Here is a 25,374-nt window from a genome sequence, read left to right as displayed (position 1 = left end):
ATGGTATATATTATGTATGTGATCAAAGAAACCTAATAAAAGTTACAAGTATTATAAATTAAAACTACAGGAGGTCAAGCATGTAATAAGAGAAACTTCTCATTCTGGGGAATGCAGGAAAGCCCTCCTAATTCAAGTTAGTGACCAGAATAATGGGTTAAAGTGAAGGGAGGTGTGGGGGGTAGGCTGAGGATACAAAAACTCTGAGGCAAGAGGGAAGGGAGCTTGGTATTGCCAACAACTTGAAAGAATCATGACATTTGGATATGTAGTACTCAGGAACTGAGCCTAGTGTATAAGCAGGAACCATAGAAGATGTGGAACCTGGTATATAAGCAGGAACCATAGGACTGTGAAAAGTGGAAATCATGAAGTTTTAAGCAGAAGACCAAGACATGACAGAATCTCATTATCAAATATGCTAGGAGTATGCATAAGAGGTGAAGTACAGATGCTGGGAGATGTGTTAGAGACAAATACAGTGATCTCCAGAGAGGTTTGAGGATATGTCATGGGAATGGGTAATGAGGTAAGGATCTTGGGAGAAATAAATCAAGAATATGAAAACACAGAGTGTTCAATGGGTCATAAGCATAAATCCTGTAGTCCTGTACCAGGGTAATGGAGGCAAAAAATAGAGAATATATCCACTTAGTCATCATTTAATGAAGAAGAGCAGCAAGGAGAGATAGCAGTAACTGGGAGTAGTATAGAATGATTTGCATGAATGACATGAACAGCAAAGCACCAGTCCAAGCTTATTTGTTTGCTTGTCTCTTGTTCCAGGGTGGAAAAAAACCCTGAAAATTGCTTCAGGGGAAAAGAACAGTGAACTCACTATCAAACAAGAGGCATGAGAAGTGTGAGACAATGAATGTTCCCCACTTAGTAGGAAGTAAAACATTTTTGTCAGAAACAAAAAATGGATATAATGAGAGTACCAGCATCATATACATTTTGTAGACATTAAACAACAGAGCCTATGTGTGAAGTTTTTTTTCTCAAAGGCTCAAGGTACCATGGAGTAATAGCTGAACAATAGGAGATGTTCATATCATCAAGATTTTGCACTAGAGGGGCACCTGGGTGGTTCAATGTGTTAAGCCTCTGCCTTCAGCTCAGGTCATGATCTCAGAGTCCTGCGATCAAGCCCCACGTAGGGCTCTCTGCTCAGCAAGGAGCCTGATTCCCCCCTCTCTCTCTCTCTGCCTGCCTCTCTGCCTACTTGTGATCTCCTGTCTCTCGCTGTCAAATAAATAAATAAAAATAAAAAAATAAAAAAAAAATCTTTAAAATCTTAAAAAAAAATATTTTACACTAAGGGCACCTGCCTGCTCAAACAATTAACTGCCTGCCTTTGGCTCAGGTCATGATCTCAGAGTCCTGGGATCAAACCTGCATCAGGCTCCCTGCTCAGCAGGGAGTCTGCTTCTCCCCCTGCTTGTGCTCTCTCTTGCTCTCAAATAAATAATGTATTGCATTAATGCAGCATATTCGGACTAAGATAGTTTAAAACAAGTTTAACTAAAGCACACAGAGAACTCTACACCCCTTGGTTGTAAATGTCACTCATCCTCCTACTAAGGAATCTTCATCTGCAATCCTATAGCTACTGTGCAGTAGCCCTTTCTTCTACTCAGACCTATGAAGCAGAAATAGGAGAAGAGAGAGGTCTCCACTTTTTGCCTTTTCTTTGAAGAGCTATCTCTTTGGGGTTGTTGTTGTCATTTTTAATTGTGGCAAAGTATATTTAATATAATATTTACATTTTAAGCATTTTAAGTCACAATTCAGTGGCATTAGGTACATTCGCAATATTGTGCAGCCATCACCAATATCTATTTCCAGAATTTTCCCATAATCCCAAATAGAAGCTCTGTACCTGTTATATAGTAATTCCCATTTGTCTCTTCTCTAAGCCCCTGGCAACCTTTGTGCTATTTATGTCTCCATGCATTTGCCTATTTTAGATACTTCATATAAGAAGAATCATAGAATACTTGTCATTTTGTGTCCAGCTTATTTCACTTAGCATAATGTTTAAGGTTCATCAATGCTGTAGCATGTGCCAGAATTTTATTTCTTTAAAGGCTGAATATTAATATGTGTATACTACATTTTTGTTAATCCATTCATTAGCTGACTGACACATGAGTTGTCTTTACATTTTACTACTATGAATATGGCTGCTGTGATATCTTCTTACTAATAATATTGAAGATTAATATTTAACAGAGGAAACATGGGACCATTGAGCATGGCATAGAGCAGAAGCCACTTAGGAGAAAGACTGAACCAGACTTCCCTTACGGACCATAAGTTTAGCCTTAACTCTCCAATACCCTCTTGACAACCTAGGCCCATATTCTTATAAACCCTGGTCATTCATAGCATCTCTTTAACCTAATCCAACCCATGTCCCTTTGCTGACTCTTACCTCCTATGCAGAATTAGTCTCAGTGACTTAGAACCAACATCCATCACAGCACTATCACATTTTATCATAGCTTCTATATTTTCAAGTTCATTTCATCATCACACTGAGAGCCTAGAAAATACTCAGGATGAGGAAGAAAATATTGAAGAAAAGAAGAGCAAATGAAGATAAGGAGGAAGATAAGTGCTATTTTTCTGCTTGTTCTATGTTTTACCAAGCAGTGAGATTACCTTATGAGAGTAATCACGTTCTCCAGGGCTTCTGCACTGTGTCTAAAATATCACCAGTTGAAATTTTTTTTTAAATGAAACTGCAATGCTGATTTTGTGACAACTTATTTCATTTCTTCAATAAAAAGTTATTGAGTGCCTATATCACAATTTGAGATTTATGTATTCATTTAATCCAAAATACAAATATGTCAATGTGACTGATGAGGAAATATGTTGACAATAACACAGTCCATTAAAATAATAAAATTTATTTATTAAGTAAACATTTATTGAGTGCCTATCTTGTACCAAGTGCTATGCTAAGGATACATACAGTGCAATTCACCACTTAGTAGAGTTGGAGGACAGATACTTCAACCAATCATTATATATATATATATATATATATATATATATATATATCATTTTTAAAGATTTATTTATTTATTTATTTTAGAGAGAGAGAGCATGAGTAAGAAAAGCAAGGATAAAGACAAGGAGGTCATTCCCATTAGGAAGATCCCAGACTACCCATGTGTGGAGGAAGCATAGACTTGAGGAACTAGAGAAGCATATTTATGTATATTAGAAATACATAACACTTAATCAACACTACATACATTGCAAAGTATAAAGGAGGGCATGTATTGCATGGAGCACTGGATGTGGTACATAGACAATGAATCTTGGAACACTGAAAAAATAAAATTAAATTAAAAAAATAAAAATTTAAAAAACACACACAAAAGGGACGCCTGGGTGGCTCAGTGGGTTAAAGCCTCTGCCTTCAGCTCAGGTCATGATCCCAGGATCCTGGGATCGAGCCCTGCATTGGGCTCTCTGCTTGGCAGGGAGCCTGCTTCCTCCTCTCTCTTTGTCTGCCTCTCTGCCTGCTTGTGATCTCTGTCTGTCAAATAAATAAATAAAATCTTTTAAAAAATATTAAAAAACACACACACAAAAAAACAAACAAAAAAGGATATGCAAATACTTAAGAAAATATGAGAAACATTAAAAAGTGAGTGCCAATAGTAAGAATTAGAAGAAAATGGCCAAAAGAATTACAAATGAAGACTAAATAAACAATAATTATTGCATGCAATAAATTTAACTCAAGGTTCTGCACTCGAGACTAAAAGTGAAATGAAAGAAAAATTATCATTACTCTCAGAGGTTAAAAATACATAATAGAGTCAGAGAAGGTCATCCATCTCAAAAACAGGATGAAAGCACATGAACTAAAGCACTTCTAGAATCAGATGGAACATGAATATTTTAAAGAGTTTCTCCCATGAACCTGAAACTCTAAAGAATTTCCATAGTTTGCCACCCTTATTTCTATGATGCCACAGTTTTACTGATAGAGAAGGCCTACCTATTGGCTCCCACACACTGCCTATGTGTCAGGGTCATGATGGTGGGAAGTGGCCCATGTTCTCATATGTACAAATAGGCACCCAGTTCATCTCTCCCTGATCTTCCAAGTCACTTTTTCCAGGTTCATAGAAGTCCTCATTGTTTCTCAATTCCCTGATACATTCATCTTGTCAACACAAGTCATAAACTCTTAGAAGGAAGATGTATTCAAAAAATTACTTGCTTGAGATACCCCACCCACTACTTCTGTTTTCCATCCCAATATCTAAACACTATATATGACCTCAGAAGAGATTTCCCAACTTCCAAACATTCAAGAAAACTTTATTTGCTTTTCTCTTGACTGGCCCTGCCAGGTAAATGACCTGGGCTGTGGGGCTCCCACCCCACAGGGGAGGACCACCATTGCCCTCAGATCCAGCTGATGAGAACTATACTCAGTTCGGGTCAATCTGCTTGGGCCTTAGCATTTTAAACAGTAGCTCCCCGATCTGTTTTGTCTTGACTCCATAGACAATGGGGTCTAGTGCAGGAGGAAAGAGCAAGTAGAGATTGGCAAGGATGACCTTAGCGGCAGAGGCTGTGGGTGGCCCAAAGCGCTGCATGACCACAGAAAGAAAGCCTGGTCCATAGAAAAAGAGGATGACACAGACATGAGCTGTACATGTGCTGCCGGCTTTAGCACGTGCCTCAGGTGACGGAAAACGAATCACAGTCCTCACAATCTGCCCATAGGAGTAAGCAATAAAGGCCACATCCCCCACACCAAGGAAGACTGCTACAGCAAAGGCATAGAGGTTATCCACAGTGGTGGCCCCACAGGCTAACTTTACTACTGCCATATGCTCACAGTAGGTATAGGCAATTGTGTGAGAACCACAGTAGGGCAGCCGACGGGCCAAGCTTGGAAAGGAGATGGTCAACCCCACACCTCGCAGCACCACCAGGCCTCCAATCTTAGCAACAACAACTGGGGTAAGAATGGTTGCATAATGTAGTGGGTTACAGATGGCCACAAAACGATCCACAGCCATGGCCACCAGCACTCCTGACTCCATTGCAGAGAATGCATGAATGAAGAACATCTGAAAAAGACAGGAGTGGGAGCTGATAGCTATAGCGCCAAACCAGAAGATGGCCAGCATCTTGGGCAGAGTGGAGAGGGAGAGAACGAGGTCAACAAAGGAAAGCATGGCAAGAAAGAAAAACATGGGCTGGTGAAGGCTGCGCTTAGTCCAGATAAGAAAAAGCAGGACACAATTCCCAGTCACTGCCAGGAAGAACATGAAGCAAAAGGGAAGTGAGATCCAAATGTGGGCAGCAGTCAGTCCTGGTATGCCAGCCAAGAAGAAAGTATGTGGGAAGTGATGAGAATTATTGGAAAGAATCATGATGATCATCTCACTTAGAAGAGTGAAGAGCTACTGCAAAGAAAGGAGGCAAGTTAAATTCAGTGATTGCGAGCTCCAGATATATGGTCCCACTAACAATACTGTCACCATCACTCTACCCCCATAGGTCTCAGTAAATACTCAAAAAAATTTTTCAGTTTTGTTAATATTTCTGCAAGATCTTCAAACACAGAAGAGGCAAGTCAGCTTGGTCCCATGGGGAGTGCATTTGTGAAGAAGTTCAGAAACCAGGTTCCAGAATTGAATATCCCAATATATCTATGACATAACCAGATTCAAGAAGATGCCCAAAAACTAAGGTTAAATAAAAATCCCTCCCATCAGGCTCACATTCCCAAATGATGAATTCTGGACTGGATTTAATCAGCACTGACCTCACTTGGTCCTTTAGTCTTATATCACCAATCTTCATCTGAATCTGCCAAAAATCCTGACATATGGAAACTCCCCTAGTTTGGAGACATCACACTCCTCCAAAGTTGACTTGACTGCCAGGTCACAGAATAAATGGTCCCTGATGACTCCAAAACTGATTAGGTTCTTTCTGCTGTTATTCTCCAGCTATATCACAAATGCTTATCTTGTTTCTCTCCCCAGTATCTCAATCTTGTATCTCCCTCTCCTTCAAGGTAGTGGTGTAGAGAGGTAGACACAAAGTCCAGAGTTGTGGTCACCTGTAAAAAACAGAAGCTTTTGGTAATAACTGTCATGTAAAAGCCAAAGAACTCTAAATCATGCCAAATTAATGAGAACAGAGAAAAAATGGGCAGACATTCCCTACAGTTTCATTTCTCATACATGATCACAAAAAGCATACAAAATTATTCAGATCTGCAATACATCCTGTGCCCAATACTATTCTTTTGTAGGTTAGAAAACTGAGGTCTAAAATGAAGTAAATATCTAAGAGTCACAGATCCACTTAGTGACAGAATCAGACTCACATCAAACCAAGAGCTCACATCAAACCAAACCCCAATTCCTGAGCTAGGAAGTCATCACGCTCTCTGTGTGTTAGCAGTGACTGCTTGCAGAGCCAAGGAAGAACATCCAGACCTGGGTGGCCAAGGGTGGGCAATAGAGGGATCAAATAGCAAGGCAGATAAGGAACAGTTTAGAGAGCATAGGTCTCTCCAACATCCCTCAATATCTCCAGTGCCACAGTTCTTTCACATGAAAGAAAACACAAGGATACAGAGAGACCTAGATTTAGGGGCATAAAATAAGTTATTCGCATTCCTGGCAGAAAAGATGCAGCTAGGTTGATCTCACAATTCCAATAACAGAAATAAGTGGTCTCAAAGCATGAGGGAAAGGAGCAGAAGTCAGCCAGGAGTATAATCCAAGAAAGAAGAAACAGCGCGGCTTAAAATGGCCAAGACTGTTTTGCTATTCTCTCCAAGAGAAACTCTGTGATTATTGCTAAGGAGACTGTGTAACCTCAGTAGAAGGCATGAGAACTGGGAAGATGGGAGATTAGAGCAGACCCACACTTCTGGTATCAAGGAATAAACTCTGGGCCAGGAGTCAAGATCCTGATTTTAGGTACTATTTCTGCCATATGTCACCTCTGTGACTTAAAGGAAATCATCTAACCATTTCCAAGCCTTAGCTTCCTCAGATGTATAATGAATATACTAAAACCCATCCCAGGATCATTGTGAAAATCCAATGAGATATAATACATGAAAGTCCTTTGTCAAGAGCTGAAAATAGTAATATTATTTTCATTGAATTAAAAAAATAAATAATGCATTTGGAGGAATCTGTTTATGAGCAACAGAAACTTCAGAGATTCAGAAAAATGTATTTGATTTGACAAAGGATGATATATTCATCCAATGGATGGCTATTATGTAGTAGTGACCCAAAGCCACATGGTCAAAAATACCATATCCTCTTCAATATTGTTCCCCTCTTCCTTCCTAACCACACACTGTTCCCCACAGCACCCCCAGGGAATACAGCTGTGTGTTGGTGGTGGGGGAGGAGGGCTTGAATGGTGTCAAGAAAGGTGTTTCTGACCACCTTAGCATCTGCTTCACATTATCCTCAAAGCTGCCCATCTTTAAGCCTCAGCCCACGTTGTGGAAAATGACTATTATCTTCAGAACAGTTGAAGAAATAATTACCTCCAATGCCCCTCAAGACCTAGCAAGTGTCCCTCATTATAACCCTTGTGCCTCAAGGAGAGGTCTGATGCAGTAAGCTCAGCTCTTTTACTTCCATCAGGGAAGAAGGTTAAGAAAGGGGGGGGTGCGTGGGGGCGCGCCTGGGTGGCTCAGTGGGTTAAGCCGCTGCCTTTGGCTCAGGTCATGATCTTGGGGTCCTGGGATCGAGTCCCGCCTCAGGCTCTCTGCTCAGCAGGGAGCCTGCTTCCTTCTCTCTCTCTCTGCCTGCCTCTCTGTCTACTTGTGATCTCTCTCTGTCAAATAAATAAATAAAATCTTTAAAAAAAGAAAAAAAAGAAAGGTAGGGGGTCCTGGAACCAGAAGAATCCAGGGCACAGATTGAAATGTCTCCATAAATGTTTCCCTATGACTCACCCTGTGAGCTTCAAAGAGTAACAGACTTACAAATAGCTTACTTGTTGAGCCAAGACTAGAAAGATGTTTGCCTGCTTGGAAGGAGGTAATTCTCACACATCTGACCCCTCCCTTGCCTGGGTCCATATAACACAAAAGGTCCAAATAGACTTTTGATGATCTACACATCATCAATATTGGTGGTATTTCCAATTTTTCCCAGTGATATCAAGACCATGATTTCTACCCCAGACAGTCTATCGGATTATCCAGATCTGGAAAGGTTGGTGAAAAGTTAATTTGTGAATGAAGTCTGTATGTATCTCTTTTGCTTCGCCCTATGTTTGGCCATTACTCACCAAAGAGCTGCACTGTTTAACCTACAGAAGGATGAGAAGAAGCTAAGCTACCAGTCAATTTCCAAGAACAGAGTATTTAATAGACAGCTTTTCGGGCATTGCCTATAGGGATCCAAAATGAAGCTCCCACCACCAAGACACCAATTAGTACTTCCGCCTCTTCTCCAGACAAAGGTTTAACAAGGTTTCTTCTTCTTACTGGGACTCCAGGGAACATCCCCAGCAGGGAATATTTTGGATCGCATACTCAAGGGTGCCATGTCAAGAGAGGCCTTACATCCAGAAACAAGGTAAAGCTTCCTGCCATGGGGAATGGGACTACCTGATTTTCTGGCCTAAGCAAGATATGATCTAGGGTGAGTGAGGAAGAAGGCAGGGATGGGGAGGACCAACACCAGGACCAACATACAATATTACCTAAATGACCCTCCCCACATGACGTAGGTGGAACCATGAGAGGAAGAATGAATAAGCAGAAAAGATGAGAAAAAGATAACCTGCCAGGGAATAAGAGTGAAGATAATATCAAATGCCTAAACTCAAAAATGGTGGGTACCCATGTAGGCCAAGTTTTGAAGGTGCTACCATCCATATATTATCTCACCTTAGGTGAAATTACCTACAACTCTGTCCTACTTAACCAATTTCTTGACATTTGAGTCTCATCTCAGCCACCAAAATCACTCCTGAAAATGGTGCCATGTTAATCTATGGGAGGATATTCAAGATTATGAAGGATCTGGATTGAGAGGGAGTTGATAGATTAAGAGGGATTCAAAAAACTGAGTGTGTACAGCTTACACAAGAGAACACTTGTGGTGACACGCATGATTTTTGATGGATTCTTCAAGTCTAGGAAGAAAGTCCCTGCAGGGGAAAAATTATTTGTTTTAGAAAGCCAAAGGCAGGGGAACAAGAACAAACTCTGCAAATTTATAGCTCAAGACTCAGTAAGACCTGTGTCTTCAGAATGATACTCCCTTACCAGAAAGACAAAGGGCAACACAGGCAACAGCATGAGGTTTATTGGTAAGGATCAGTACCCAAACCAGGTCACCCCTTTCTGAGAGCCATACTCTAAGGGTACCAAACCAGTTCCAGAGGGAAGAAGAAGACATAGCAGGTGTCGTTTCAGGTAGATCCAACATTAGGAACCCTAATATGAAACACTCAGTTTCCTGACAGAGAAGTCAAGTTAGATAACAGTGAGCATAGAGCAGAAGATACCATGATGTCTCTGAAACCGCAGAGAGAGGTATTATAAAGCACAAAATACTGGCCCAGAACCACAGTGGAGGATGAAGGAGTAGGCAGAACAAGTAGCAAGAACAATACAAAGTCCAGTCTAATAGGCACTGGTAATAGATACAGAAACTCAGGTCCAGAAAATAAAGAAAAGTCTCAGAACCAGAACTCTAGATTAGTGTGACTATGGACTGCTTGACTGAAACTCTGAACCTTTGCCTAAAGTCAGAAATTGTGTAAAATATCAAGAGAATGGAATGGGCTAAAGCTTCACAAATAGTCAAGAGGGCTGGGATCAATAATTTGTATCAAAAAATATGTTTCCTGAGTTCCCCCTTAAGGTTGTGGAAGGCAATTCAGAGATTTTAAACATGGTCAAGTGGAAGATATACGTCAAACTAAGGCGAAGCATCACCAAAGGCAAAGCAGAGGCATAGACAAGAATTTGTGGCCACACCATGGAGAGGTGGGAACACCTTGGAGAGAGAGCATCTAATTATACCTGAGGGGATCAGGGAAGGCTTCCCAAATAAGACAACATTAAAGAGGAAAGTTTAAGAGTGGAATAGAATATTCCAGAATGACTTACTAGCCCAAAAAGGAACTTCAGGTTCATAAAGTGTGGAATTTTGGATGATCAGCTAAGAGATCAATATTGAGGGAACAGTGCAGAGGGATGAGGCTTGAGAGGAAGGACTGTAGTAAGTATATTTAGAATGGTTACTCCCAGTAAAGTTCAGGTGATATTTTTCTTTGATAAACTGTGATGTGAGTCAAGTCAACAAGCTGCACATTGTAGCTTCAGATATCGGTAGGGCTTTTTGAACCTATGAATAAATGAGATTATTGCCTTGCAATAATCTCATTAGATAGTATCAAATTCATAAATATTTTGCTGGTGGGCAGGCACTGGGGTTTCATAAAACTACCCGTTACTATTTCATAAGAGAGACTCCCTGTTTTCCATTGCCTGTAGCTCTTGTGCTAATAAAGGCATGGATCAAGATGCATAGTCATCAAATCTTAGCCAGTTTATTTTCAAATTTTCATTATACTACTGAATCTGAGTGATATGGATAAGGAGATACCCTTTAATCTGTAAAGGGTTAGAAGTTTTCTTTATAATCTGAACTGGAGAATGTGAGCCCCATCACTCAATAACATCATAAATCTTAGAATAGAATATACTTCCATAGTACTTATATAGAAAGGTAAAAGAATAAGCTCTTTTACAAAAAGTCACTATCAGCCATACTACCGTATCTCTAAAATTTCTTTAAGACATTATTAAATTCACCTTCTCTGCTACATGCTTTTAGCTTCCAATGGCCTGACCCTTCCTCTTTTAGAACTTGTGTCAGGTTCTTCTTAATCTTCACCATCCAGTCTGAATTTGTTTTTCTAAAAAACCTCAACACTTACATATGTACAAGTTTTAGTATCTGATTTCCAGCCTCATGAACAACTTTGGGCCTTTCAAGGAACAAATGCATAAGGTCAACCTTCAATAAGAGAAAGAAAGTGAAAAACAAACTAATATATAAATACACCTCTAAAAAAGTTTAAATGATGATTTTGGGGTTGATGTCCACTGGCAAAACCTCAGTAGTGGATATCACCCAAGAAAATAATGTAGACTAAGAAGAGATAGGTTGAGGAAAGAACACAGGGAAGTACAAGCATTAAACATAGGACACAAAAAGAAAATTCAGGACACTGAAAATATGCAGCACTGAAGTTGAATTAATAAGAGTTGATTAATGTAGCTGGATTCTATACTAATATTTTTACTATATGTTAATATACATAATGGAGTACAGAGAGTATGGTGTTATAGCAGCAGAGAGAAAAAAATATTCAATATAACATTTGTTAACTTCTATTATCAGCCATCAATTCAGAGATATGAGGAATAAAATAACAGATAAAACAGGCATAGCCCCTGCTCTCACAGAGTGTAAAGCAATGGAGAGAAGAGACACATAATGGCAATTATAATGCTATCCAAAGACTGATAAAAGGAGAAGTTTGGGGCATTATGGTAGTACACAGGAATGGGATCTAAAAAAGACCTGGAAAATCAGGGAATGCTTCTTAGAAGAAGTGATACCTAGGTTAGAATCCAAAGACTTCTAAAAGTTACCCACATGAACATAAAAAAAAATTCGTGAAAAACAAAAAACATCTCTGGATGTACTTGAGAAACCATGTTCAAGAAAGAGAAATACAAAAAAAACTTCCCATTTGACTGAATAGTGTGAAGTGTGGGTACACAAGCAGACTACACAGATCCCTCTTCAAGGAAGAACTTTCTGCCAGCTGGTAAGAGAGCAGACATCCTCCAGCTGTTATTCTCAGGGACTCCCTTGGGTATCAAAAGCCCAAAGTCACACCCACCCCTAAGAAGACCCCATACAATGACAGTGTGAAGTGGGGATATGACAGCTGGGACACTTTGGTCTTTTGTGAATTAAACTGTGGTGGACACAGTTCCCTACTTTGAGTTACTTAGCTGAAGCTTTGTCATGCATGCTTTACAGTTTGATTTAACAGATATATTCAGAACAATCCATTCTAAAACAGAAGAATATGTATTCTCAAGTGCACATGGAACATTCTCCAAAACGAATCACGTTAGCCCACAAAACAAACCTCAACAAATTCAAGAAGACTGAAATCATACCATGCATATTTTCTGATCATAATGCCATGAAACCAGAAGTCAACAAGAAAAAACCTGCAAAGACCACAAATATATGGAGGTTAAATAAGATGCTACTAAACAATGAACAGGTTAACCAGGAAATTAAAGAAGAAACTAAAAAGTACATGGAAACAAATGAAAATGAAAACACAATGATCCAAAACCTCTGGGATGCAGCAAAAGTGGTTCTAAGAGGGAATTTTATAGCAGTGCAAACCTACTTCAAGAAACAAGAAAAATCTCAAACAACTTAACGTTTCACCAAAAGGAAATAGAAAAATAACAAACAAAACTTAAAACCAGCTAAAGGAAGGAAATAATAAAGGTTAGAGGAGAAATAAATGATACAGAGGGTGCCTGGGTGGCTCAGTCAGTTGAACTGCCAGCTCTTGGTTTCAGCTCAGGTCATGATATCAGGCTCCTGGGATCAAGCCCTACATTGGGATCCCCACTCAGCAGGGAGTCTGCTTCAGGATTCTTTCTCTCTACCTTCCCCATTCTCACTTTGCCCCTCCCCCTGCTTGCTCTGTCTCTCTCTCTCTAAAATAAATAAGTAATTTTTTTTTAAAAGAAAGGACCTGTACTTGAAGAACTATGGAACACTCATGAAAGAAATTGAAGATACAAAAAGATGGGAGACCGTTCCATGCTCTTCGATTAGAAAAATAAACATTGTTAAAATGTCTATAGTGCCTAGAGCAATCTATACTTTTAATGCCATTCCAATCAAAATTCCACCGATATTTTTCAAAGAGCTGGAGCAAATAATCCTAAAATTTGTATGGAGTCAGAAGAGACCCCGAATTGCTAAGGAAATGTTGGAAAACGAAAACAAAACTGGTGGCATCACGTTACCCGATTTCAAGCTTTACTACAAAGCTGTGATCACCAAGACAGCGTGGTACTGGCATAAAAACAGACACATAGACCAGTGGAACAGAGTGGAGAGCCCAGATATGGACCCTCAACATTATGGTGAAATAATCTTCGACAAAACAGGAAAAAATATTCAATGGAAAAAAGACAGTCTCTTCAATAAATGGTGCTGGGAAAACTGGACAGCGATATGTAGAAGAATGAAACTCGACCATTCTCTTACACCATACACAAAGATAAACTCGAAATGGATAAAAGACCTCAACGTGAGACAGGAATCTATCAGAATCCTAGAGGAGAACATAGGCAATAACCTCTTCGATATCAGCCACAGCAACTTCTTTCAAGATATGTCTCCAAAGGCCAAGGAAACAAAAGCAAAAATGAACTTTTGGGACTTCATCAAGATCAAAAGCTTCTGCACAGCAAAGGAAACAGTCAACAAAACAAAGAGGCAACCCACGGAATGGGAGAAGATATTTGCAAATGACAGTACAGACAAAAGGTTGATATCCAGGATCTATAAAGAACTTCTCAAACTCAACACACACAAAACAGATAATCATATCCAAAAATGGGCAGAAGATATGAACAGACACTTCTCCAATGAAGACATACAAATGGCTATCAGACACATGAAAAAATGTTCATTATCACTAGCCATCAGGGAGATTCAAATTAAAACAACATTGAGATACCACCTAACACCAGTTAGAATGGCCAAAATTAGCAAGACAGGAAACAACGTGTGTTGGAGAGGATGTGGAGAAAGGGGAACCCTCTTCCACTGTTGGTGGGAATGCAAGTTAGTGCAGCCACTTTGGAGAACAGTGTGGAGATTCTTCAAGAAATTAAAAATAGAGCTTCCCTATGACCCTGCAATTGCACTACTGGGTATTTACCCCAAAGATACAGATGTAGTGAAAAGAAGGGCCATTTGTACCCCAATGTTTATTGCAGCAATGGCTACGGTCGCCAAAGTGTGGAAAGAACCAAGATGCCCTTCAACGGATGAATGGATAAGGAAGATGTGGTCCATATACACAATGGAGTATTATGCCTCCATCAGAAAGGACGAATACCCAAATTTTGTAGCAACATGGACGGGACTGGAAGAAATTATGCTGAGCGAAATAAGTCAAGCAGAGAGAGTCAAGTATCATATGGTCTCACTTATTTGTGGAGCATAACAAATAACATGGAGGACATGGAGAGATGGAGAGGAGAGGGAGTTGAGGGAAACTGGAAGGGGAGATGAACCATGAGAGACTATGGACTCTGAAAAACAACCAGAGGGTTATGAAGGGGCGGCAGGGGGGTGGGGGGGGGGGTGGGAGGTTGAGGAACCAGGTGGTGGGTAATAGGGAGGGCACGTACTGCATGGAGCACTGGGTGTGATGCCAAAACAATGAACACTGTTATGCTGTAAATAAACAAATAAAAATAAATATAAAAAAAATGTCTATAGTGCTTAGAGCAATCTAAACTTTTAATGCCATTCCAATCAAAATTCCACTGGTATTTTTCAAAGAGGTTGAGCAAATAATCCTAAAATTTGTATGGAATCAGAAAAGACCCTGAATTGCTAAGGAAATGTTGAAAAAGAAAAGCAAAACTGGTGGCATCATGTTACCCGATTTCAAGCTTTACTACAAAGCTGTGATCATCAAGACAGCATGGTACTGGCATAAAAACAGACACATAGACCAGTGGAACAGAGTAGAGATTCCAGATATGGACCCTCAACTCTATGGTCAAATAATCTTCAAGAACGCAGGAAAAAATATACAGTGTAAAAAAAAACAGTCTCTTCAATAAATGTGCTGGGAAAATTGGACAGCTATACATAGAAGAATAAAACTCAACTATTCTCTTACACCACACACAAATATAAACTCGAAATGGATGAAAGACCTCAATGTGAGACAGGAATCCATCAGAATCCTAGAGAAGAACATAGGCAGTAACTTCTTCTATATCAGCCACAGCAACTTTTTTCAAGATATGTCTCCAAAGGCAAAGGAAATAAAAGTGAAAATGAACTTTTTGGACTTCATCAAGATGAAAAGCTTCTGCACAGCAAAGGAAACAGTCAACAAAACAAAGACCATTCATCAGAAAAGCATTAGCCAGTACACACTGAAGGGAAAGTTCTAGAGATATTCTACTTCAAGTCTAAACCTAGACACAGATGTTGACTCTCGCTGTTTCCTTATATTGTTTAAAAATGTATAAACATTTTAATATGATGCAAAATAAAAACTTAAAATAGGGGCGCCTGGGTGGTTCAGTTGTTAAGCATCTGCCTTCTGCTTGGTCATGATCCCAGGGTCCTGGGATCGAGCTCCACATCGGGCTCCCTGCTCAGCAGGAAGGCTGCTCCTCCCTCTCCCACTCCCCCTGCTTGTGTTCCCTCTCTCGCTGTCTCTCTCTGTCAAATAAATAAATAAATTCTTAAAAAAAATAAAATAGTAAATTAAAAAAAACTTATAATAGTCAAACTTATCTAATTGTGGAAAATATATTCTACCAAAAAAAATATGAAAGAAAATTTCCTAAAATACAATTAGCTTTGGAAAGCAATAGTGTAAAAGAGCTATATTTTGGAAAGTGTCTTAAAAAACAATAGCCATCAGGAGGTTTCTTAGGTAACAGTAGCCAGTTAGGAAATATAAAGAGAAACAAAAGTAATAATAATAGAAAAAATTCCAAAAAAATTCTATGACAAAAAAAGAAAAACATATAGATTTCTGAATGGAGAGAATCAATGGATAAAGACATCAACTCTTCCATAATCAATTTGTATTTTTAAATATAATATTCCAAAAATGGCATTTAAATTAACATTAATTTAAAACATTTTTTGAAGTTATTACTAAGAATCTCCCTTATCATGTGGTAAATACATGATTCAATTGGTAGTGACACTAAAAACAGAAAAGATTGTCCTGGGAGGCAGTGATCTTTGAATACAGGCTGAAATTTAATATATGAACAAAAAAGGACATTCAGAATAATAGGAAAAAAGAAGTCTCATTTATTGAATGATGCTGAGATAATAGTTTAAAAATTATTGGGGAGAAATGTTTATAGCAGCAATGGCCACGGTCGCCAAACTGTGGAAAGAACCAAGATGCCCTTCAACGGATGAATGGATAAGGAAGATGTGGTCCATATACACGATGGAATATTATGCCTCCATCAGAAAGGATGAATACCCAACTTTTGTAGCAACATGGATGGGAATGGAAGAGATTATGCTGAGTGAAATAAATCAAGCAGAGAGAGTCAAGTATCATACGGTTTCACTTATTTGTGGAGCATAACAAAGAACATGGAGGACATGGGGAGATGGAGAGGAGAAGGGAGTTGAGGGAAATTGGAAGGGGAGATGAACCATGAGAGACTATGGACTCTGAAAAACAACCTGAGGGTTTTGAAGGGGCGGGGGGTGGGAGGTGGGGAACCAGGTGGTGGGTAATAGAAAGGGCACATATTGCATGGAGCACTGGGTGTGGTGCAAAAACAATTAATACTGTTACGCTGAAAAAAAAAAAAGACCTAGGAATATGAACAATTAGAGAATGAAAAAAATGAAGTGATCACAAAACCAGGTTAAAATGTAAAATGAGTAGTTTCAGAGCAACTGTCCCAGGCAAATTTGTATGAAAAACCAAAATGAACTGAAATGGGATATGAAATAGTAATCATCAATGATATCAGTGTGGATTAATAACTAAACTGGAAAAAGCCTAGATATGAAAGAATATATCATATAGTGTTCCTAGAATGTTCTGGTCTGTGGCAGATCCTCAGTTTTTATTTGTTAAATGAGTTAGTAATCAGGCCTCAATGTATAAAAACATTTTCCACATGGCAAAATTGTATTTCTATTTCATTGGAAAAGGTTGAATTGCTAAATAAATGATGGCATAAAGGGAAAAAAATTAGCGGGGAGAAATTAATTTAGATACTTTTCATTCCATGTGAATTTTCTATTATTTATTTATTCATTTATTTATTTTAGAGAGAGAATGGGGTTGGGGAGAGAGGCAGAGAAAGAAGGAGAAAGAAATTCAAGCAAACTCCCCATTGAGTGTGGAGCCTGACCTGTGGCTCAATCTCACAACCCTAAGAACAGACCTGAGCCAAAACCAAGAGTTAGACACTCAACTATGCCACTCAAGCACCCATGAAATTTCAATTTTTTAAAAAAGCTAAATTAAAATAAATTTTCATAAAGATATGCTAGTAAATATTTATTAAAAGAATGGATTTTACATCACTGAAAGTTTAAAAGTCACAAAAAAATATAAAAAGTAGAGTTTGCTATGACTACATAAAAGTTTGTGTATGCATGTGTGTAAACCATTTTTTAGAAAAGACAGACTTTAATGGAAAATGAATTGAAGGAGATATTTCCAGAAAACTCAACAGAGGTAACATCCTTTAGATAAAATGAAATTTAAAAAAAAAAAAAGTTATAGAGAAATCCATACAAACAGTGAACATTTGAAAAACATTATTTAATTTAATACTGTAAGTTGCACATAAAGACAAGAGAAAATTAGTGAAGAAGCACATAAGTGGAAAATAAATCTTTGAAAATGTCAAAGTTCAAAAAAAAATTTAAAAAGAAAATGTCAACAGTCACTCAACAGTGAAGTGAAAACTGAACCAAAATTGAAATATCTATTTTTGCTTACTCTATTAATAAAGATTTTTAAATTAAAATTCATAATTTGGGGGGTGCCTGGGGAGCTTAGTGGGTTAAGCCTCTGCCTTCAGCCCAGGTCATGATCCCAGGGTTCTGGGGTGGAGCCCTGCATCAGGCTCTCTGCTCAGCGTGAAGCCTGCTTCCTCCTCTCTCTGCCTGCCTCTCTGCCTACTTGTGATCTCTCTCTCTGTCAAATAAATAAATAAAATCTTTTTAAAAAATAAAATAAAATTCTTAATTTGGGATGTGATTAAATAGATGGACGTGGTGACATAAACACAGTCCCGAGCAAACTTGCAAATGTATGTATACGTAAAGTGCTACAGTGTATCTATGAAGCAACATTTTAGTATACATCAAAAGCACTTAAAATACCCATATTTTCATACAGGGGCAGAATAACTTCTTGAAAAACAATCTGGCAATATCAATCAAAATCTTTGTTTTTCATTTCACCCCCCAATTCACTCAGAAATTACCCTTTAAATTACCCTATAAATAAACTTACACATATTCATAAGGCTATATGAACAGTACAGTTAGTACATAATTTTTTACAGTAACAAAATACTGGAAACAAACTGAAAGTCAGAAGTTCTCATTACATTATCAGATATCCATGTGGTAGAAAATCATGTACTTAACAGTGAGGCATATCTGGTTTGTGATATGGAGCAGTCTCCAAAATAAGTAAGAAAGAAAAGGAAAGGAAACAAAGGCTAAAGTCTATGATTAGTATGCTAACATTTGCTTTTGTCTTTTATAAGAAAAATATACATATATTCTTATTCATGCAAAAACTATCTCTGGAAGGATTCCTAAGAAACTGGGTTACTGGCTGCCTCTGGTGAAAAGGAAGGGATTTAGGAGACCCAAGCATAGAAGTCTTACTGTCTGTTGTTTACATTTTCTTATTTTATTTGACCTTTAACCATGTACATGTATGATACTTAAAATCAAAATATTACAGAAAATAAAATTTTAAGATGGCTATGTTCTTTTTATGTATCACTTCTGTATCATTTTAAAAATTCTACTTAAAGGAAATAATCTGAAAATAAGATAGTGGTGAGTCAATTATGGTACAGCCAAATGTAGAAATATAAAACAGTCGTCCAAATTAAGATTCTACCTTACTTTTGGGGCACCTGGGTGGCTCAGTGGATTAAGCCGCTGCCTTCGGCTCAGGTCATGATCTCAGGGTCCTGGGATCGAGCCCCGCATCGGGCTCTCTGCTCTGCAGGGAGCCTGCTTCCTCCTCTCTGCCTGCCTCACTGCCTACTTGTGATCTCTCTCTCTGTCAAAATAAATAAAAAATCTTTAAAAGATTCTACCTTACTTTTAATGATAATGGAAAGTTGTGGTTTATTTATTCATCCATGTCATAAATTTTTACTGAGCGCCTACTTTATGTCCTACAACACAATACTAAAATACGAAGGCAAGATACATTATCCTCATGTAATGATATAAACTGCTTAAATATAAAATGGAAAAATGGAAGGAAACCAAATACTAATAGTTGTTATCTATTAGTAAGAAGATTATTCTTGATATATATATTTGAACATGCTTATTAGATACACAAGGGTAATGATAAATGGTTATTCCAATTGTTATGTTTAGAAAAATTTTGGCTTGTTTTATTACTCCCCTGTGGAATATTTCCAGGAGAAAAAAAAAGTCACACATGAAAGAAACTGGATCATTGGTGGGAGAGTGCTTTATGAGGACCCTGAGCTAAACTTTCAAATGCAGTCTTCTTCTTATTTCAGTTTTATGGACAGACACTAAGAACGGAGCACCTATACCACGGATCCCTCCACTAGCCTTACCAACCTTTCCAGCCTCCGGATTTCCCACTTCATCCTCGTGGGGCTCCCAGGCATTCACTAGTGGCAGCACTGGCTCTCCCTGCCCCGCCTATGCTGTACTTCTTAGCTCTTTGTGCCAATCTCCTTGTCATAATCACCATCCAACATGAGGCCACACTGCACATGATGCCTATGTATTCTGGGCATACTGGCAGTTGTGGACATGGGGCTGGCCACCACCATCATGCCAAAGATCCTGGCTATCCTCTGGTTTGATGCCACAGCCATCAGTCTCCCTGAGTGTTTTGCTCAGACCTATGCCATCCACTGCTTCTTGTGCATGGAATCTGGTATCTTCCTCTGCATGGCGGTGGACAATATAGCCATCTGCCCCCCCTCCTTTGGTACCCCTCCATAGTCACTGAAGCTTTTGTGATCAAAACTGCAGGATATATGGTGCTCAGGAATGGCCTGTTTACTACCCCAGTACCTATACTGGCTGCCCAGCAACGCCACTGCTCCAAGAATGAAACTGATCACTGCCTGTGCTCTACCTTGGGAGTCACCAGTCTGGCTTGTGATGACATTACTGTGAACAAATTTTACCAACTGACCTTAGCATGGGTCCTGATTGGGAGTGATATGGCCCTGGTTTTCTCTTCTTATGTATTAATCCTTCGCTCTGCACTCCGATTGAACTCCAGAAGCAATGTCAAAAGCTCTGGGTACCTGTAGCTCCCACCTCATCCTCATCTTCTTCTTCTACACAGGTATCATTGTACTGTCTGGCACACACCTTGCAGAGAAAAAGATCCCCCTGATCCCTGTACTCCTTAATGTACTGCACAACTTTATCCCCCCCATCCCCCGCACTCAATCCCATGATCTACGCACTCAGGATGCAGGAGCTCAGACTGGGCTTCCAGAGACTGCTTGGGCTGAGTGAAGATACACCCACTAAATAACTTGAGCTTTAGAAGGCCATTAAAGTGTGAGGAAAGGACAGAGGCTTTAGATCTCACTAGACCTGGGTTGTAATCTGCCTTTATCTCTCACTAGGAAAAAAAATGGCCAATAAAATCATGAAAACTGTCAGTCTCATTGACCAAAATATACATATGAAAAGTATTATAAAATTTCTTATTACTAAAATAAGTAAGAATAGAAAAGTGAAATGTTGCTGACTACGGATGCCATTCTGAGACTGATACTCTTTACATACACCTGGTAGGAACATAAAGTGGCCCAAATGTACCAAAAAAACAATTTGATAAAATTCACTGAAATGTTCATAAATGTTCAAATCCTTTATCCAGTAATGCTATATTTAGAAAAACATCCAAAGGAAAGAGTCTAAATGTAAGCAAAAATGTATTCAAGAAAATTCATTAATACTAATAGAAAATGAAGACTTTAAAACTGTATGAATTAACTCTAACTTGCACATATTTATGTGTTTTACATGTCATTTTCATAATACAGAAAAGAAAATAAATGTCTATTTTAAGACAGAAAAAAGTTTAATCTCGTACCAGATCTCAATAATAATAATATAATAATAATCAATTAATTAATAAATGGTTAACAAGTGCCAAGTACTTCTCATAGGCCAAAGAACTGAGATACACACACACACACACACACGGTCTGAATTAATACTCACAATAATCCTGTGAGGCGCAAACAGTATTATTCCCAATGTATAGCTAAGGGATCTAGGCACTGGGGGTTACAGAACTTGTTCCGCCAGCTGCAATTCTACTCCTTGGAAGTCTGATTTCAAAACCTTTACACTAGAGCGCCTGGGTGGCTCAGTGGTTTAAGCTGCTGCCTTCGGCTCAGGTCATGATCTCAGGGTCCTGGGATCGAGTCCCGCATCGGGCTCTCTGCTTGGCAGGGAGCCTGCTTCCCTCTCACTCTCCCTGCCTGCCTCTCTGCCTACTTGTGATCTCTCTGCCTACTTGTCATCTCTCTCTGTCAAATAAATAAATAAAAAATCTTTAGGGAAAAAAAAAAAAAAAAAAAAACCTTTACACTATTCTCCCTGTTCCTCTTGCTCTGTTCCAGAATCTCTACACAATCTTGAGGAACTTGTGAAAGCTCACTCTGCTTCAATTCTTCAAGTTAAAAGTAGTAATAATCATAGCATTTTGTTGATTCACAAAGTCACAGCATGCCATGACAAGCAAAAGAGATAACAAAGGAAACAGGCTTTGAGATATGACATACACAGGGAAAAACTGATCTAATTATGCAGCAAAGTTTTCTTTCTAGGAAAGGAAGAAAATAGTCCTAGAAAATGCCCCAGAAAAGTAGCTCAAAATAACCAGTTAAATCTAATTTAAATTTTATCATTTGCCCATCTAACAAAAATGTACACTTTTGGGGGCATCTGGGTGGCTCAGTGAGTTAAGCCTCTGCCTTCAGCCCAGGTCATGATCTCAGTGTCCTGGGATGGAGCCCCACATCAGGCTCTCTGCTCAGCAGGGAGCCTGCTTCCCCCTCTCTCTGCCTGCTGCTCTGCCTACTTGTGATCTCTCTCCCTTTGTCAAATAAATAAATAAAATCTTTTAAAAAATGCACACTTTTGAGTATAAGAACGCTGATCCATGTTCATTTTGTACCTTCTCTGAGCCTAGTACAGGAACTCTGCACATGACAGATGCTTAATACTTGATTCATGATGTGGCTGGTCAGCAGTATAAGATAGTCTCTGGACCTATGTATCAAATATCCTGGACCATGATATGAAGAATGACCTCAAAAAATTTGCATGAGTCCACCTTGGAAGTCTTAGAAGTCTGCTCAGGCCTTAAGCAACGCCATGAGCTCATCCTACCAGAGAAGTGAGCACTGGGCAGGGCAGCAGACCTGCAGGAAGTCAGTCCATGTGTGGGACAAGCCATCCTAAGAGTAATGCTTGAACACTTACTCAAGAACAGAGACTATAAACTTTCTCCAAAAGGAGCTATTACTTCACCCTTGAACAACAATGGCCACTGATTCAGACTGAAGCACTCCTCCAGTAAGAAAAGATATGCAAGAGGTAGTCACAGAAAAGGGCTTGAACTTAAGCCAATTTCCACTGTTTCTACCCCAAAGGAGTAGGGTAATAACAACATCTAACCTTAAAGACTTCTTTACAGTTTGCAGAACACTTTCCCACAATGGATCAACTAATTTCATGTAGTCTTCACAGCAGCCTTCTTTGTTTGAAAACATAGTTTACTATTAACCCTTTTTCACAAAGAAAAGGCACTCAGGTTGAATGATTATACAAGTACATCAACTAGTAAATTGTTGGGAGCCATGAGGCCTGGTCGGGGGCATTGCACCTCTAGGTTAAGGTTTGAACTAATGCAGGCCTAACACCTGCCCTGCCGGTGACTGCTGAGGGTGGGATAGCCCTGCAGATAAGCATGGTCTGTTAGTCTCTTACCTTTTCCTCTGATCCCCGTTATCTCTCTCAAATAAAGAGCCCCTTGCTAATCTGCCGCAAACATCTCTCAGGCTTAAGGACCGGAGCAACTCCAAGGAGGTAAATTATTCTGTACCTAGAACAAGGGAGAACTTTAGGTGTGTACCGCAATAGACAGTTTCCTATCTAAGTTGATGTTTGTCCAAGGCTTTCACAAACTGAGCCATTAAAATATATCCTGCCTCCTACAAAGGTAATGCCTTCTCATTCCTACTTCCCTCCTATATACTTGGTTTCTCCAGATAGCTTCTCTTTTTCCATTAATCTGTCTCCTGTTTTCCTGCAGTTCCTTACTATCTAGTTCATCCCTAAATCTTTTTGTTTTCCATTAACCTATATCCTGTTTTCCTACAGTTCTTTATTATCTAGTTCATCCCTATAGCTTCACATTTTCCATTAACCTATATCTTGTTTTACTGCAGACCCCAAAATAAGTTACCAAAAAGCACATAGCTGTGCTACCTTCCATGGCTTTCTGAGGGACATGATTAGTCAAGAAGCAAGACCCTGTCTCCCAACCCTGACACCAGTCTGTACCATTATGGTTTAACTAAAATAACGTGTGGTGAACAAAAAGAAATTATATGATGAATGCTTGGAATCCCCACCCCAATTAAACTGCCTATATAAGAAGCTCGATAAGCAGAATAAAGATGGAGATGCCTGACTACTAACCAGAACTCACTGTGTGGCTCTCCCATTCATCTCGCCAATGCCACCCCTCCTTCGGGGACACCTGTACCTGCCGAGGCTGGATCCCGGCAGTAAATAGCAGTTTTGAGCCATCCTCAAAGCTGCCTCCAAGCTTTCATTCACATATTTATTTCATTTATTTATTCATTCACTCAAAAACACACAGCATGGGTCTATGTGTAGGAGCCCCAAGTGCCACTTTCAATAACTTACTGGGGACGTGTCTCTCAGTTCCTTTGAAAATATGCAAACATCTTACATCCAACCTGGAAAACTCTGACACAACAGAAAGATAAGAGCAGCTAATTATTCTCTCCACTCACTCTATGTGCCATGTGTATAAAAAGGGATGTGCACTCTGTTTTATCTTTATAAACTATTCCTCTTTGTCATGTGCTTTACATTTACCCATTTGTTCTGCCCTATGTGATTTTAATACTGTCACACTATTTTATTTTTAATTGCCTATCTGTCTTTTCTAGAACATTTATTTTCATATCCAGCTGACAATTTCATTTGAACCTGTCATTTTGAAACAGCATTAGCTATGTCTTCATTACCGTATAGGACAAAACCACAATGAGATACCACTCCCACCAGGATGTTTATAATTCAAAATACGAAAAGCCAGTGTTGGTGAAGTTATGAAGAAAATAAAACACTCACACGGCGCTGGTGGGGACATAAACCAGTGCAGCAGTTTTGGAAAAGAGGCAGGCAGCTCTTGGGAGTGATTAACAAGAGTCACCCCATGACCCAGCAATTCCACTCTTAGGTACCACCCAAGAGAACTGAAAACATGTATGTCCACACAAAAATTTGGACATGAATATTTATTCCTAAATATTCCTAATAGCATTATTCCTAACAGTCAAAAAATGAAGACAACTCAAATGTGCATCAACTAAGGAATGCATTAAACAAATGCAGTATACCCACACAATGGAAAATAGCCAGCCAGAAAAAGTAAAGGAGTACTGACACATGCTACAACATGGATAAAACTCGAAAACATTAGGCTAAATGAAAGAAAGCCAGACAGAAAAAGATGCATATCGTATGATACCATTTTTATAAAATATCTAAAATAGGCAAATCCATAAGGACAGAAAGGAGCTAAGTAATTTCCATGGGCTAAAGGAAAGGGAAAGTGAGAAAGAACTATGTACAAAAGGGTTTCTTTGGAGGATGGTGAAAATTTTCTGTAATTAGAAGTGATAGTTGTACAACATTGTGAATATACTAGAAGCCACTGAATTAAATAGTTTAAAATGGTTAAAATGTTGAATTGTATATGTTGTTTCGATTTTACCTCACTTAAAGACTAACCAAAAAAAAAAAAAAAAAAACCTCTCTTCTTATGATGTCTCTCCAGTGCCCTCTACTGACAAAGTTTAGCATCGTTCCAGCGGATAAAGGCATATTACTGAAGGACCTAAATTGACTTGCAGAGAGCAGGCCAAACAACAGGATTTATAGCTGAGGCACAAGAAATTGATAAACAGCCTGGTTCACACCTTCCAAA

General features: G+C 39.0%; 1 protein-coding gene and 1 pseudogene across 1 annotated transcript; one reads left to right on the top strand and one right to left on the bottom strand.

Annotated features, from left to right (window-relative positions):
• Window positions 1-4,463: 4,463 nt before the first annotated feature.
• LOC123948127 (olfactory receptor 52K1-like) lies at window positions 4,464-5,417 on the bottom strand. Its single transcript, XM_046014598.1, has one exon. The coding sequence runs from the start codon at window positions 5,415-5,417 to the stop codon at window positions 4,464-4,466; it is 954 nt and encodes a 317-aa protein (XP_045870554.1).
• Window positions 5,418-9,338: 3,921 nt separating this feature from the next.
• On the top strand, window positions 9,339-20,643 carry LOC123948707 (annotated as a pseudogene).
• The last annotated feature ends 4,731 nt before the right edge of the window (window positions 20,644-25,374 follow it).

The sequence above is a fragment of the Meles meles genome, chromosome 8, assembly GCF_922984935.1.
Source record: "Meles meles chromosome 8, mMelMel3.1 paternal haplotype, whole genome shotgun sequence".
Taxonomy (NCBI): domain Eukaryota; kingdom Metazoa; phylum Chordata; class Mammalia; order Carnivora; family Mustelidae; genus Meles; species Meles meles.
Note: the sequence above shows the minus strand (reverse complement) of the source record. Positions and strands in the feature narration are given on the sequence as shown.